The 16,052-nt window shown below is 36.3% G+C and overlaps 1 protein-coding gene across 1 annotated transcript in view; it reads left to right on the top strand.

The window, feature by feature from the left end:
* Window positions 1-16,052, top strand: part of LOC107754649 (pleckstrin homology domain-containing family A member 7-like) — a 105,114-nt gene that overhangs the window by 64,276 nt on the left and 24,786 nt on the right. Inside the window, exons 7-10 of the mRNA XM_016571188.1 lie at window positions 8,046-8,151; window positions 8,944-9,048; window positions 9,379-9,451; window positions 9,848-9,948. Of these exons, the coding sequence (XP_016426674.1) occupies window positions 8,046-8,151; window positions 8,944-9,048; window positions 9,379-9,451; window positions 9,848-9,948 (385 nt within the window). The remainder of the gene's footprint in view (window positions 1-8,045; window positions 8,152-8,943; window positions 9,049-9,378; window positions 9,452-9,847; window positions 9,949-16,052) is intronic.

The following is a 16,052-nucleotide window of genomic DNA, read 5'->3' as shown; positions in this document are numbered from 1 at the left end:
AAAAAGCCACTCCTCAAGAAAGGCCACATGCAGTCATGACTGAGCTTTGCCAAAACACACCTAGAAGATTCTGAGACAGATGAGACTAAAATTCAATCCAATCCAATCCAATACAGCTCACCATCCAAATAACAGCATTGCTGCAGTAAAGCATGGAGGTGGTAAGATCCTGTTATGGGGGAGTTTCTCTGCAGCAGGGACTGGAGCACTTGTCAGGATAGAAGGAAAAATGGATGGGGCAAAATACCGTCAAATTCTTGAGGAAAATCTGCTGCCAGAAGGTTTACCTTCCAACATGACAATGACAGAGTGGGCAAATATCGCAAAGTCTAGATGTGCAAAGCTAGTAGCGACATATCCCAGCAGACTAAAGGCTCTAATTAAAGCAAAAGGTGGTTCAACAAAATACTGACACAAGGGGGTGATCCTTTTTCCAGCTCAGTGATTCTGTTTTTTATTTTATTTATTTTTCTCTGACATGTTGGTATTATATCTTTCACTTGGATGTTATAAGTTGCACTGAGTAAATACAGCTGGATGAAACGAAAACTGTGTCTGCCTTCATTTCAGACTGCAAAGCAACAAAATGTGATTATTTTCCATACCCACTGTAAACATTATTAATAATGATAGGTCAGTTGTGGCATTCTGCAGGCAAATATTTTTGTTTAATGGCTTCTAAACTGTATTACTTGACCATTATCCCTACTTTCATGTCTCTTTATCACATTGTACAATAATCTAAACAAATGAATGAATGTCCTTTTATTTATATATACTGTATATATATGGTAGTTGTGCAATAAGCAGGATATTGTACAGTCAGCCGGTCATTGTTTTTCTTTTAGAATACAGTCACCACTAACAAATAGTACCATTTAAATACCATGGTTTCTGAATATGGTAATCAAAATGGTATCCATCAATGTACTACTGTATCTGATTCCAATATTGATGTTTTTGTTTTTTTTTGGTTAAAGTTTGAAAACTGTTGTATTATCATGTAAAGTAAGTGGAACTCATTATATACGAGTTGCTCAGTATGCTATGTATTATGTAGCTTAACCAGGTTATTGGGTCTGAGGCTCCCCCTCTGTGGAGCTCTGAGCATTTTGGAGCAGAATGTGGTCATTTTTTTTTAGACTAGGATCTTGCTGAGCTTCAGCCAGGATATTTGTCATCTCTCTAGCATAAAATACAGGCCCTCTGTGCCCATCCATTCAAAAGACAGTGCAGGTAAATAATATGAAGCCTAGATAAAACACTAGTAAGTCCCAGGGTGCAAACAAACTTCAAAAAATGTTTAATGGAAAATGAGGGGGAGAAAGAAGCAGCATTGTTTCAGTCCACAGCTCTTCCCATGACAATGCTGCTGTAGCTTCCTGCTGTTTTGATGTTATACACGGGCCACAAACACCTCCTGACTCTGTCACACTACAGGAACTCCTCACATTCTTCAGGAAAAAAAGCTGTTTATGGTTTTGTTGAGGGGCTGTCTGTGTGTGCACTTGTGTCAGTGTTTGGACAGGGTTATTGTGTTTTACTGTAAGCTCCAGCACCCATGAAAAGCGTGGAGTCAGCCTGACATGTGGCTTGAAAATCTGCTTGCTTTGGTGAGTTTTAGCAGCATAATCTTTTTTTTTTTTGGATTGATGACCTTGTTCAGTTGAATCATACATTTATTTTTCTCACTGGTTTATTTTCTATTATCAGCACTTGTATTTGTAGATTTGTGGTAACAAAAACGGCCTCAGATTCAGATATGATGCCATAAAAACTATAATACGTCATTTTTGGTTTAGTTTCGTTTTATTTTATTGGGTTATAACTGGATGTTATGCTTGTGGATTATAAAATAAAATATATAGTCGTTGGGTTTTGGGTTACGGAGTGTTATGCATATAAGCAGGCTTGATAATGATGAAAAAAACCTTAAACATAATACACAATTCTAATAATTTAATAAATACTGTGGAATAGATCATATTCTGCCAGCTACAGCTCTATTACGCTATTACAGCTTTCCCCAAAGTTTCTCCTCTCACACTGGGTCAATTATGCCCTTATGTCCCGAGTGTGTTATTTGATGTATGAAGCAGATGATTTAAGAGCAGTAGGTTTTTCACTTATCTGCTCTCTTAGCGTGTTCTAGATTCAACTCACTCATACATAAGAGTTCACCATATGTGTCCACACCTTCTGTGTGATGTCAGTGATGGTGTGAGTTTCAGATGGTCCTCTGAAAGAGTGTCCCTGAGAGACAGGGCTGTCAGTAAGAGAGCTTTTTGTTACTACTCTGAAGGCCTCTTGAGAGTCTTCTACATTTTATAGACTCAATTATATGCTTGAGTACCAGTGGTGCTGTTTTTATTTCACTGACTGTAGGCCTTAGTCTCGCAAAGCCAGACTTTTAACTGTCTAGTGCACTTATTAATTCTAGCTAAGACAAGAGACCAAGCTAAGACCAAAACAGATACACGGTTCTAATTATTAATATGGTTCTTGCTAGTGAGTGCCTCAATCTAAACTTTTATCTTGCAGAAATTTGGAGATTTGATGCCACCAGTAGGTATTGCTCAGCAACACATATGAGGTGTTAGTGGTATATGAAGCTGAAACCAGAGCTGGAGCTTACAAGGTAGAAGAAGGGAAGAGAAATTAGATCTAGTCTAGCTGAGTCTAGTACCTTGTAAACAGCTTTGTTTCCAGGCACACTGATAAAAAAAAAAAACAATGCACCCTTGAGCCAGCCAATCTGATTACAGTAGGTTATTTCAGCCAGTGCTTGGCAGTTTTGTGTGTAATATGCATCAGACAAACTATAGGCACTCTGTGGCTGTGCTGTCTGGCTCTGATTCTAGGTCTGCCCCCAGAATTTGTTCATAGTGTTTTGTTTTCAGAGTGCCCATCGCATAAACGATTTACCCAATAACAAATTAATTTTACATGTTTACGGGAAATGTCAACTGTCTATCCAATGAATTATAACTCCCTGGGTACCAGTCCAAAATGCCTTGTCATTTCCTTGAAGAAGATTTAGAAATGTGACATGTTTGGTTGAACGGTGCGGCTCTCTTGTGGCATTCACTCTAGGTTATACCTTCCCTGCAGTCTCTGAGTCTGACACCTCTCTCTCTCTCTTTATTTGTTGCCTGCAATGGCAGCTCTGACACCTTTCTTCTGTCCTCTATTCCTCCCCTTCTCCCTCATCTCTCTGGCGTCTGCTCTTCTCTCTGCTGATTTACCCAAAATGTTACATTAGCATGACCTGAATCTCAATGCAGCTTTTTATGCAGTTCTCCTTATTAAGAAAGAAAAATGGACCCAAATACTTCCAAGAAGCAGCCTGGCATTAAGGCATTTGTATAATAGTGATCGTGGCTCTGGCATTTCACAAACATTTGGTTAATCATTTATTATTTAACACCTATTTAATGAACATTACTTTTGATATGAGTGTTTGTACTCTCTTTACTGTAATTCCAGTGGAACCATTAGACTCATGCAGAGTCCAGAGTCCAGAGGCATTTCACAAACATTTGGTTAATCATTTATTATTTAACACCTATTTAATGAACATTACTTTTGATATGAGTGTTTGTACTCTCTTTACTGTAATTCCAGTGGAACCATTAGACTCATTCCAGTTCCAACTGCTTAGGTTTTTTTGGAAATCAAAGTTATTTCTATATTTTATCCATTCAAAAGACTACGAAAGCGGTCCCAGTTTTGCACAGCGCAATATATATTAAAAACGTAACGGGATATTTGTGTCTATGGTTAGCTGCACAATGTCGTCTTTTGTGATTGGCCATAATACCTGAATGCTTTTCTATCGGTGCGCGTACTGCTCCTCACAGCACAGATCATCAAACAGACTGCCGTTTTTGTTCAGTGCTGAGTCATTCAAGCTCAGATCCTCTCATCATAACAAACAAAGTGTAGGCACGATGTAAATAATAGATTCGGTGTGCAGTGTAGAGAGCTCCATTAATTAAGTTAATGAGATTGCGATGAACTAAAACGAGTGACAGCTTTTTAATGATTATAAAGGGAGTTTGCAAATGTGATATTGAATTTATACATTCATTTTATACATAACAGTTTTATACATTTTTGATTTTATACAAACGTTAATATTAAGTGACCTTCATTTTAGAACACTATTGTCTGATTTTGTTCTATTTCGTCAACGAAAATAGTTCCAAACAAAGTCACAGCTGTGCTGCTGCACATCTCCAAGCAAACACAGCGGTGTTTCGTTTATGAATGAATCTGCGTTTTTGAACAAATCTAGAGTCAGTGATTCAATGTCCCATTTATAAAGACAGTCGCTTGCTTCATTACTAAATGATTCAGCCGTTTGAATTAATCGATTGAATGAATGATTCAGTGACAATTTGTCGGTTTCATTTTAATTAAATATTAAATTATAAATTGATTTATTTAAATCCTTTAATATTTTTATATTCAAAACTTTAGGCCTATATTTAAAACATTAATCTCATAACAATGTTATTATGAATTTAAATACAACCACCTCTGAGTCTCATTTAACAGTCTGTAAATATTCCTTAATTTGTGTTCTTCTGTGCACCTCCTAGTGAAAAAGATGAATTATTGATGCTGATTTAATTTGACTGGTAACTTATTCTTCCTGATTGTATCTTATTATTTTAATTGAAATTATTGTTTAATTAAAATTTTTGATAAAAGTTTATAAATATAATTTTTTTTAAATACAAAAGATGACATACATTTAATAATGTTAGAAAAAAACTTGCATTACGAAGGTAAACTACACTTTAAAGAGTCAAATATCGCCTCATAATGGGAAGGTTAATTTCTGTCATTGATCAGAAGGTGTTCCTATTTATTTTTTTATTTTTTTTAAGTAGGAGCACAAGTGCTCCTATAAAGAAATGTAAGTGTAGAGTCCTGAAGAGTGTAATGTTACCTTTTAAAAACTAATTGCAAATGTTTATGCAAAGTGTAAACTATTCAATATAATCTACAAATACAATACTGTATGACTAAGTGTTTTGTGGGCTTAGCTAATCAGGCCAATTAGAGACAATTACTAATCATTCTAATTTTTATTAAATCATTCTTTCATTTAATTTCATTTTTTTTATTAAACACAAGGGATCATTAATGATACTTACAGTACATTATAACATGTGCAAATTCACACACAACGTTATCTTTAATTTGGTCAGAATTGCAGGGTGTCTGTCTTGATATCCAAGAAGGTTTAGAGAAAATATGAAATAAGTTTAATATTATTATAGATTATAAAGGGTTTTATAATTAAATACATCCGAAAGGTCATCTAAAAAACTAAAATTACCCCCACCCCTTTCCAAGCTAGAGTCCCCCCAGTGAAATTTGGCCATTTCCACCACTGTAGGTAGCCTATGTAGTAGGGATGTGTGCTGTGACTAATTTCAAAGTCGTTTAAACACAAATTTTGTAACCGACTAGTTGACTAGTCTAAAAGGAACCCTCAGAAGACAGTCAAAAACATTGTGTGTATATGCGATTAATTTGTAATACTTAATCTATGAATCAAACAGTCAAATAATCCCTGATACCTTTTATTTGAGTTGTTTTTATTTTCCATTAAACCGCTAAAATTACCAACACTGACGGCAACAAAAGCAGCAGACTCGCTGAATGAAAATGCAAATTCACTCTCTGACATTAGGAGGTGCTTATGGACAAGCAGAGAAACAGTGGTTACCATGGTTACCCTTGTAAACAAAACAGCGCTGCGCTGATAAACTCTATTTCATCAAAGACTATAGACGGAGATTGTCTTTTTATTGGGAGATGACAGGGTCTGTATTACTTACCACTGGAAAAAGTGTAACGGCTAACTTGGATCACGTGAGGCACCTCAGCCAATTATACAATGGCAGTGACGTCAGTGGCCGGTGTAATGCGATTTTCGGTTTCTGAGATTTTCTGTTTCAGTGGGCAGAGCATACATCAATATTTATGAGTTTCCCGGACATGCGCGTGGAACTGAGAATTTTAGTTAAAGGGATAGTTCACCTAAAAATTAAAATTACCCCATGAATACTCACCCTCAAGGCATCCTAGGTGTATATGTCTTTCTTCTTTCAAACGAAACCAATCAGAGTTATATTGAAAATTGTCCTGGCTCTTCCAAGCTTTATAATGGCAGTGAATGGGTGTTATTTTTCAATAGACCAAAAGAAGTCTAATAAAGCGCATCCATCATAAAAAGTGTCCCACACGGCTCCGGGAGGTGAATAAAGACCTCTTGAAGCGTATTGATTTGTTTTTGTAAGAAAAATATCCATATTTTAAAACGTTATAAACAGTAATCTCTAGCTTCCGCTAACTGTCACATGTGGATACATGAGAGAGTCGCATAAATAATAGTACATATCAAACGATATGTAATAACAGACAAAGCAATAGAGATACAGTTGTTGTCAGATTTCATTGGTGATTTCTAATATGAAATTTAATCATAAGCTTGGCGAACAGTTTTGGAGAATTTAATGTTTCTGCATTCATAGAGATAGGAGCTGCACTTGCATGCCCGAGCAGAGTTTCAAAGATGGCCCCTGAGTGAAATGACTTGCCTTGAAGGGACTTTGATTTTATTGGGCATTATCCACCTTATTTTTCCCATTTTCCCATTTGTAAATTTGATGGGTCTGGCTTTCGGTCTCATTCTCATCCAGCTATTTTTAGCTGTACAAAACAGCTCGTTTTGATGCTTGATATTGCAAATTGGTGTGTCTTACCATATTATTTTAATGCATTATCTTAATTATGAGCACACTGGATTGTAGTGCAAACAGTTTTGCCGTTTACCGCGTGTTGTTCTTATTCTTATTATTTCCCTATAGTGGCTAATGAACCGGAAATCTCGCCCATAGGCTTACTTCCACATTGAAGAATAAGGTGGATATGGAGATATCATGAAAAAAGTCAACAAAATCTTTCTGAAGAAAATCAGTTCCCTTTCATTCATAATGTTTCCCCCTTTTAAACCGGAAAATATGCTCCCACACACCAGAGGTGGGGGCAAGTCACACATGTTCAAGTCTCAAGCAAGTCTCAAGTCCCTACCATTAAGTCTCAATGGCTTGCGTTTTGTTTACCAAATTATGTCGCAATGATTTATAATAATAATTAGAGTTGTTATAAAGTCAAGTCCTGCCGAATCAAATCAAGTCAAGTCTCAAGTCACTGGATCTCAAGTCCAAGTCAAGTCAAGTCATTTTCTTTATTTAGTCAAGCAAGTCACAAGTCCTTAAATTTGCAACTCGAGTCAGACTCGAGTCAAGTCATGTGACTTGAGTCCCCCACCTCTGCCACACACACACGCTTTGATTATCTTTCAAGCGGACATTTCTGAGCAGACATTGAGTGACATGGTCTTTTTTAGAAAGTAACATTAAAAAAACTAGCATTTCCAATGTCGACTAGCAGCGCCAGTTCTGTTTAGTCGATTAGTCAGCTGTTCTCACATATCCCTAGTATGTAGGTAGATGTAGGTATAGGCAGATATAGATAGGTAGGTAGCAAGTTATAGGTGGATATAGCTAGGTAGGTAGATAAAGATAGGTACGTATGTAGATATACTGTAGGTAAGTAGATAGCTAGGTACCGTATAGGTAGATATTGATGGTACTTAGATATATAAATATGTAGATACATTGATAGATGGATAGACAGATAGATAAATAAAATGGATGGATGGATGGATAGATAGATTTTAGTTTTGTTGTCACTGTTACCATATCCAGGTCACCTGAGACTAATACACTCACTAGAGTTGCGTATGCTCGGTGGTGATATTGTCTGTTGACTACTCCTCCTTTCTCCTTACTTGAGTGCTTCTAAGTCTCTTCCTCTCTGTGGAACTTGTGCCCAGGCTCTGCTTTACTTTGTTGGTTATTAAATTACAAAAATGTATCTTTTTCACTCTTGATTTCACCATGTATTAGTAACCACACCTTATACCTGGTAGAGATCATGCCTTTTATTTCTGACTCTTGCAGGGCAAATATACGCATGTCCAAGCCACCACCAGAGCCGAGGCCTCCCAGCAGCGAGTCCTCTGTAGCCGTCTCCTCATCCCCTGCGGACACCACCTCTGGATCCAGGGTGAGAAGCCCAGCCTCGTTCAGTGCTGATCTGAGACTGGTTTAATGTGGTCTGTCGTGGTGCTGATTCTCAATAAAAGCAAACATTTACGCAGAGCACTTCCGGAGCATGAAAGTGCCCAGCTGGCTAATTATCTAGAGAACCTCACCATTGCTAATGTGTGTGTTTGTATCTCATATTAAATCATATTGAAAACTGATAATGTTTATAGGTAATTGGAGAGAGTAAATTGGCCTCATCTATTTTTGCTATATTCCTCCAATTTTGATAAATGACCCAAGCAGAGGGTGTAATAGGTTACTGATTTTTCTAGCAACAGAGAAGCTGGACTTAACACACACACACACACAACACACACACACACACACACACACACACACACACACACACTTTACCGGGAATGAAACAGGCTCCTGGTGGGCATCAGTCATCATTTCACATTTGTTTTTGTTTTTAAATAAAATCTCATTTTATTCTCAAGTAACACAGGTAAGAAAACTGTGTGGACCCTCTGTGCACATTTGGGTTGACAAATGATCAATTGTGCTGAACTTTATATGGATTGAGATTAATAAATGCCACAAACCTTGTTATTGTAAACATTTTGTAAAAGTGCTTTCCTTGGACATAATTTGGCCCCAGAATGTTTTTGACACTTTGGCCAAAAAGTAAAAAAGTCAAGCATCCAAATACTTTTGGATGCCACTTCACCTTATTGATGCCTGTGTATATATGCATTTTAATCAAATCAAATGAAACAAGTGGTTTTCTTTTTTCTTTTAAATACCACAGAGTTTGAAACCCAATGGGAAGTTGCATTGCTTTGGCAAGCGTGACCATTCCATCAAAAGGAACCTTAATGTCCCAGTGGTGGTGAGAGGATGGCTCTATAAACAGGTGTGACCCTCAAAAGTGAAACCCTGATGCGAGTGATTACAGAATCTGATTTTTATCTGAACTGAATTATGTTCAGATGTTAAAATAGTTGTACAATAGTGATGAACTAAGATCCACAGGCAATAAACTGATTAACTGAGCATGTTATTTAACATGACATATTAAATAAATATTCAATCTGAACAGAGGGGCCTCCAATTAAATGGTAATAATATTTACATTGGCTGGTAATGATAGATTATAAACTGACTGTTATTTTTATTTTTAATTTAAAAGATAACATCTGAAAATGTTTTGTGGGCTGAAATATTACTGTTCTTTGACCATCAGGACAGCTCAGGCATGAGACTGTGGAAGAGGAAATGGTTTGTGTTGTCTGATTACTGCCTGTTTTACTATAAAGGTGAGTTATAATACTCAGCTTTAATTAGCTGCAATTATCTAAAGCAGTCTCTCATTTTATTGCACAATAATCACATTTTATAAGTAAAACACTCCATTTCTCTAATACATTATTATGAGAGTACCTACAATTTAATAGGTAATAGCAGGTTTTTCATTTACTATTTTTATCCCTATTGCTTGCACATATCATATTGAATAATTATACTGTATGATTTTAACACAGTTCACACTAAGTAATACTGTTTTGATCTTAAATAATTTGGGTGGGTAGAGTGGAGTGTCACTTCATTTCTGTCATCTGTGTCTGTTTAAGAGTATTGCCAATAAACCATTACTCAATTGTAATCTAACAATTTTCAAACATTTTCATCTAGCATCTGTCCTTTGCTCACAGATAGTCGAGAGGAGATGGCTCTGGGCAGCATTCCTCTGCCCAGCTATGTCATTTCCCCCGTGGGACCCGAGGACCACATCAGCCGCAAGTATGCCTTCAAGGTAAGAGCGTCATGATAATCTGCACTCTAATGCTACTCTGTTCCTGTGTGTAGGCTTAGCTTCACTGGCTTCATTGGCTACGCCCTCAAGACGTCTGTGTCATGTGGCATATTATCAGTGGTGTTGTGTGGGCAGCAGTCAGGGATGACTGATTAATGTGGCAGTTGTTTGGCTCCTCTCTCTGCCCTCTTCTGACCACACAGATCACTAAGTAAGCTTTCTCTGTTCAGAGTGCTCACAAATTCATAAGGGACTCAACTAAAACTCTGCTTGTTTGAACTAATCATGTTCCTCTACGCAGTTACCTAATATATTCTTGTCATGAAGTCAAAAAACCCTCAGACCAGATAATTTTTCTTGTTATGGAAAGGGGAAAAAAATGTGTGTGTATATATATATATATATATATATATATACTGTATATGGCTCTAAAATTTGATAGAATAAGCCAGGTTCTAAATATTTTATATAATAAATATATATAATTTTATATAAGAGTACATAATACTGTACAAACTATTAAAATGATTAGAAGCCAACAGTATAGTTAATTAACTTTATTACTTGTCAAAATAATTTTTTATTAAAAATAATGTATTTATATTTTGAAATATTATATTATGTACACCAGTTTTTAAGTTTTGTAATAAGCTTTATGTTGTCTACCAGCCTGCTTTAAATGAGGAAAAACACTGTGTTTCGAAGACTCTCATGACTTATTATTTAAATTTGGAACAGCCCTTCTCTTTTTGTCCAATGCTGTCATCACCGAAGCTGCTGTTTGCTCACAGGAATTCACACTGAGCTTCCACCCAACTCGCTTTTCCACAGTCCTGTTCTCTTTCACAGAGCGGACATGGGAACATCATAATCTAAACCCTTCTCCGAGTGAGGCCTATGAATAGCAAGCTTCCATTGAGCCTCACAAACTTCCTCCCACTGTTTACTGCGGTCCAGCGGACAGTGAAATAATGTTTAAGAGCAGAATATCCCAGAAGGCTTAGAATAATGTATATTATACCTACTGCTCTGGAAAATCAAATCTGGCTTAAGCCTTTGTACCACTGAAGTGGAAAAAAACAGCAGTTTTTCACTGATAACTAGCCTCTAATTTTAAAATTTGTATCAAGCTTTGCGTTTTTCTTTAATCTACCTCGGTCTCCTCCTGAAGCAGAGCCTCTTCTGAAGAACAATATATAATACCCGTATTCCCCAGTGCTGGAATTTGTTTGACTATTGTGCCAGCAGGCAGATTAATTATACATCTACTCTATTTCTAATATCCTCCCTCTTACTTGCCCTACAGTCTGTAATGTACCAGAGCAAGGTGAGAGGCCTTGTTCACTCATTGGTGCTCTGGGTGTTAATTAGCAGGTTGTTAGTTAGGAGATCTCCATCAGTGAAACTAGCCAGCAGCTATTTGAACATCTGGCTGCTTTATTTATGTGAATTAGCCCCCAAGGTCTGCTGTTTGTCTAATGTTTTCTACTCTAACTGGCTTCTCTTAGTCAGCAGTTAAATCGTTTGTCTGCATACTGTACATGTGAAGAAGAGTCTTGCATGTTTATTTTCTGTAATATAAAGATATCTTTAACACTGTCTGTAGTAAGGTTAATTTCTTTATTTAATTATGATCTGTTGGTTCAATGTGGCAAATTCAAGTGACCAACTTAAACCCATTCCGAAATCTGCATGGGGAACATTTTTGCCCTCACGCAAAATCTGAATGGCTGGATTTTGCACACGAAAATTCACAGGGCAATGGTAAATGTGACTGCAATTTATTGAGTATGAGCAGTTTTTTAGTGGATCAAAAACATAGAGTGCAGCCTGTATACAAATGATTGATTCTTAAGAATGTGTTCTTTTTAGAGAATCAACTGTCTGGTTGTTGACCGATCTGTCACCATCTGAGAATATAGAAGTTGGCAGGGAGTCATGAAAGGTCTTATATTTCATATAGGAAATAATATGACATGTATTTGAGTTCAAAAATAGAAGAACTCATGATACCTCGCTTCAACTTGTTCACTCATTGGTGCTCTGGGTGTTAATTAGCAGGTTGTTAGTTAGGAGATCTCCATCAGTGAAACTAGCCAGCAGCTATTTGAACATCTGGCTGCTTTATTTATGTGAATTAGCCCCCAAGGTCTGCTGTTTGTCTAATGTTTTCTACTCTAACTGGCTTCTCTTAGTCAGCAGTTAAATCGTTTGTCTGCATACTGTACATGTGAAGAAGAGTCTTGCATGTTTATTTTCTGTAATATAAAGATATCTTTAACACTGTCTGTAGTAAGGTTAATTTCTTTATTTAATTATGATCTGTTGGTTCAATGTGGCAAATTCAAGTGACCAACTTAAACCCATTCCGAAATCTGCATGGGGATCATTTTTGCCCTCACGCAAAATCTGAATGGCTGGATTTTGCACACGAAAATTCACAGGGCAATGGTAAATGTGACTGCAATTTATTGAGTATGAGCAGTTTTTTAGTGGATCAAAAACATAGAGTGCAGCCTGTATACAAATGATTGATTCTTAAGAATGTGTTCTTTTTAGAGAATCAACTGTCTGGTTGTTGACCGATCTGTCACCATCTGAGAATATAGAAGTTGGCAGGAAGTCATGAAAGGTCTTATATTTCATATAGGAAATAATATGACATGTATTTTAGTTCAAAAATAGAAGAACTCATGATACCTCGCTTCAACTGATTTATTTAGTTAAATGTTATGATGTTTATTAATCATCTTGTCCTGTTCTCTGGAGTGTTGTACTTTTGCTCTCCCAGTGGCGTAGTTCTGCTTAGCTTTGCTGCCTCTAATGTTAATTGCGTTTCCACTGACCATACTTGTCTGACTGATATTTCACAACCAGGGACATTTCAACACATCTTCTAGTTTTGGTTAACATTTTTCACATAGGCCGTGATCCACCTCCCCCTGTTTTTGGACAACTCACTCTTATTCTCTCATTCCTATTGGCCTATTGCTTCCTGTTGTGACCTGGTCTGGATTTTGCACACGAAAATTCACAGGGCAATGGTAAATGTGACTGCAATTTATTGAGTATGAGCAGTTTTTTAGTGGATCAAAAGCATAGAGTGCAGCCTGTATACAAATGATTGATTCTTAAGAATGTGTTCTTTTTAGAGAATCAACTGTCTGGTTGTTGACCGATCTGTCACCATCTGAGAATATAGAAGTTGGCAGGAAGTCATGAAAGGTCTTATATTTCATATAGGAAATAATATGACATGTATTTTAGTTCAAAAATAGAAGAACTCATGATACCTCGCTTCAACTGATTTATTTAGTTAAATGTTATGATGTTTATTAATCATCTTGTCCTGTTCTCTGGAGTGTTGTACTTTTGCTCTCCCAGTGGCGTAGTTCTGCTTAGCTTTGCTGCCTCTAATGTTAATTGCGTTTCCACTGACCATACTTGTCTGACTGATATTTCACAACCAGGGACATTTCAACACATCTTCTAGTTTTGGTTAACATTTTTCACATAGGCCGTGATCCACCTCCCCCTGTTTTTGGACAACTCACTCTTATTCTCTCATTCCTATTGGCCTATTGCTTCCTGTTGTGACCTGGTGCATTATGGGAGCTGAACCGGGTGCATCTGGTGGAAGGGCCGTCTCCTGAGTCAGCCTCTTGCATGAATAGGTATTTTAATTTCCATTACTATCAGCAGATCTCCATTCCATCACCATCCCGTGTATGGCATTTTCCTTGGCAGATGAAAAATGCACATAGCCCATGTGCATTGATGTGTTTCAGCATGCATTCTGCAACTCATTCTGCTTCCTCAGGAACAGGCAATGCCAGCTTGACAATCCTGTCTTCATATTCATCTACCTGATGTGAATATTGGATATGCTGATATGTCCTTATGAATGTGTGAATCTCATAGTAAAAATAAGGACTGTTGCAGACTGGCATTGCTCAATTCCTCTTCTCACTTCATCACATGCATCAGTATTTCCAGTGTTGGTTATCATCCACACATTTCTACACGCTCATATGCTCTTCAGTCACTTTTCAATTTTCAGTACTGTAACTATAATATGAAGTTTTTAACTTGTATGCATAGTATATTAATTTTTTTTGGTATATACACTACCGTTCAAAAGTTTGGGGTCGGTAAGATTTATTTAATATTGTTGTATCAAAAATGAAGTAAAAGCAGTAATATTGTGAAATATTACTTTTTTGATATTTTAAATACATTTTAAAATATTTAAAAATGTAATTTGTTGTGACAACAAAGCTGAATTCTCAGTGGCCATTACTCCTGCAGAAATTATTCTAATATGCTGATTTGGTTTTCAAGAAGCATTTCTTATTATCACCAGTTTTGAAAACAGTTGTGCTGCTATATATTTTATTATGGAAACTGTGACATTAAGTTCAAAAGAACAGCATTGTAACATTTATAACATTTACTGTCACATTTGATCATTCTCTCATTCCTCTCATTCCTATTGGCCTATTGCTTCCTGTTGTGACCTGGTGCATTATGGGAGCTGAACCTGGTGGAAGGTGAAAAATGCACATAGCCCATGTGCATTGATGTGTTTCAGCATGCATGCGACTCATTCCGCTTCCTCTGGAACAGGCAATGCCAGCTCGACAATACTATCTTCATATTCATCACCCTGATGTGAATATTGTATATATGCTGATATGTCCTTATGGATGTTTGAATCTCATAGTAAAGACTGGCATTGCTCTCTTCTCACTTCATCACTTGCATCAGTATTGGTTATCATGGTTATCATTCACAAATTTCTACACTCTCATATGCTATTCAGTCAATTTTCAATTCTCAGTATAATATGAATAATATGAAGTGCGTCTGTTGTTTAATGTGTGTATGTAATTATATTTACTTTTTTTGTGTGTGTTTACACTACCATTCAAAAGTTTGGGGTCGGTAAGATTTATTTAATGTTTTATTTAATGTTGTTGCATCAAAAATAAAGTAAAAACAGTAATATTGTGAAATATTACAATGTAAAATTATATATTTTAATAAGTTTTCAAATATTTTAAAATGTAGTTTATTGCTGTGATGGCAAAGCTGAATTCTCAGCAGCTATTACTCCTTCAGAAATCATTCTAATATGCTGATTTGGTTTTCAAGAAGCATTTCTTATTATCACAGAAATCTTTTGTAACATTGTAACATTATTAACATTTACTGTCACATTTGATCAATTTAATGTATGTCAATACAATTTAATGTATGTTTTTAACCAAATGTGAATTTCTCACAGACATTAAGGCCAAAAGATAAACATAAATGTATTTATGTATGCAGTGTCTTCTTGAATGTTTAACTTAAATACAATTTCTTTCTGAGGAATAGTCCAGGCTATTTACAACTTCTAATCTATTGACAAGATTTTTGGCATGTTTTTGAATACCACAGATATAACATTGATTTGTCCCTTTTGTTTGTCCCTCGGACAAAAACATATTTTTATATTGGACATAACTTAAATGCAAACACAATAACTCTTTTTTTTATGGCTGTTCTTTTGCAACAGTTGTATATTTTAAATGTTTTGGCACCCCTGTCTCCATAACAGTTAAGTACAGTTGTGTTTTTGGTCATTTTTCACAACCTTAGGTACATTGTTTTTTTGTGCCACAGATGCTGTCTATGAATATTAAGTAGGAAATAACCCTCAATATTCCTTTAACCTCTGAAAGGGTTGAGTGATCGAGCAAATTCCTCTGATTAATCACTGCATATTCCACTTAGAGGGATAACCCCGAATGAAAGCCCAGGACTAGATGGGTAATCTGAGGTCATTAACTTCTTAAAGACAGGAATGTGAGAAGAATATATATCAGCAGACAGTGCTTTCCTTCAGTTGCTGATACTTGATATAACGGGCACTGAAATCACTTTTCTTTTGCCCAGGTTTTGTCTTCCATTTCTCATTGTTTGTCATGATAAAATGTTATTAATGGTTACATAGGGCTGGTCGATATAGCTAAAAAATGTATCAACGATATAATGTTTCATATCGTTCGGTATCGATAATTATTGACATTTTTTATAACCTTTTTTAAAACTTAAAAAAA

The sequence above is a fragment of the Sinocyclocheilus rhinocerous genome, unplaced genomic scaffold, assembly GCF_001515625.1.
Source record: "Sinocyclocheilus rhinocerous isolate Xijiao unplaced genomic scaffold, SAMN03320098_v1.1 scaffold742, whole genome shotgun sequence".
Taxonomy (NCBI): domain Eukaryota; kingdom Metazoa; phylum Chordata; class Actinopteri; order Cypriniformes; family Cyprinidae; genus Sinocyclocheilus; species Sinocyclocheilus rhinocerous.
The sequence above is the reverse complement of the archived record's forward strand: the minus strand, read 5'-3'. Positions and strand labels throughout refer to the sequence as shown.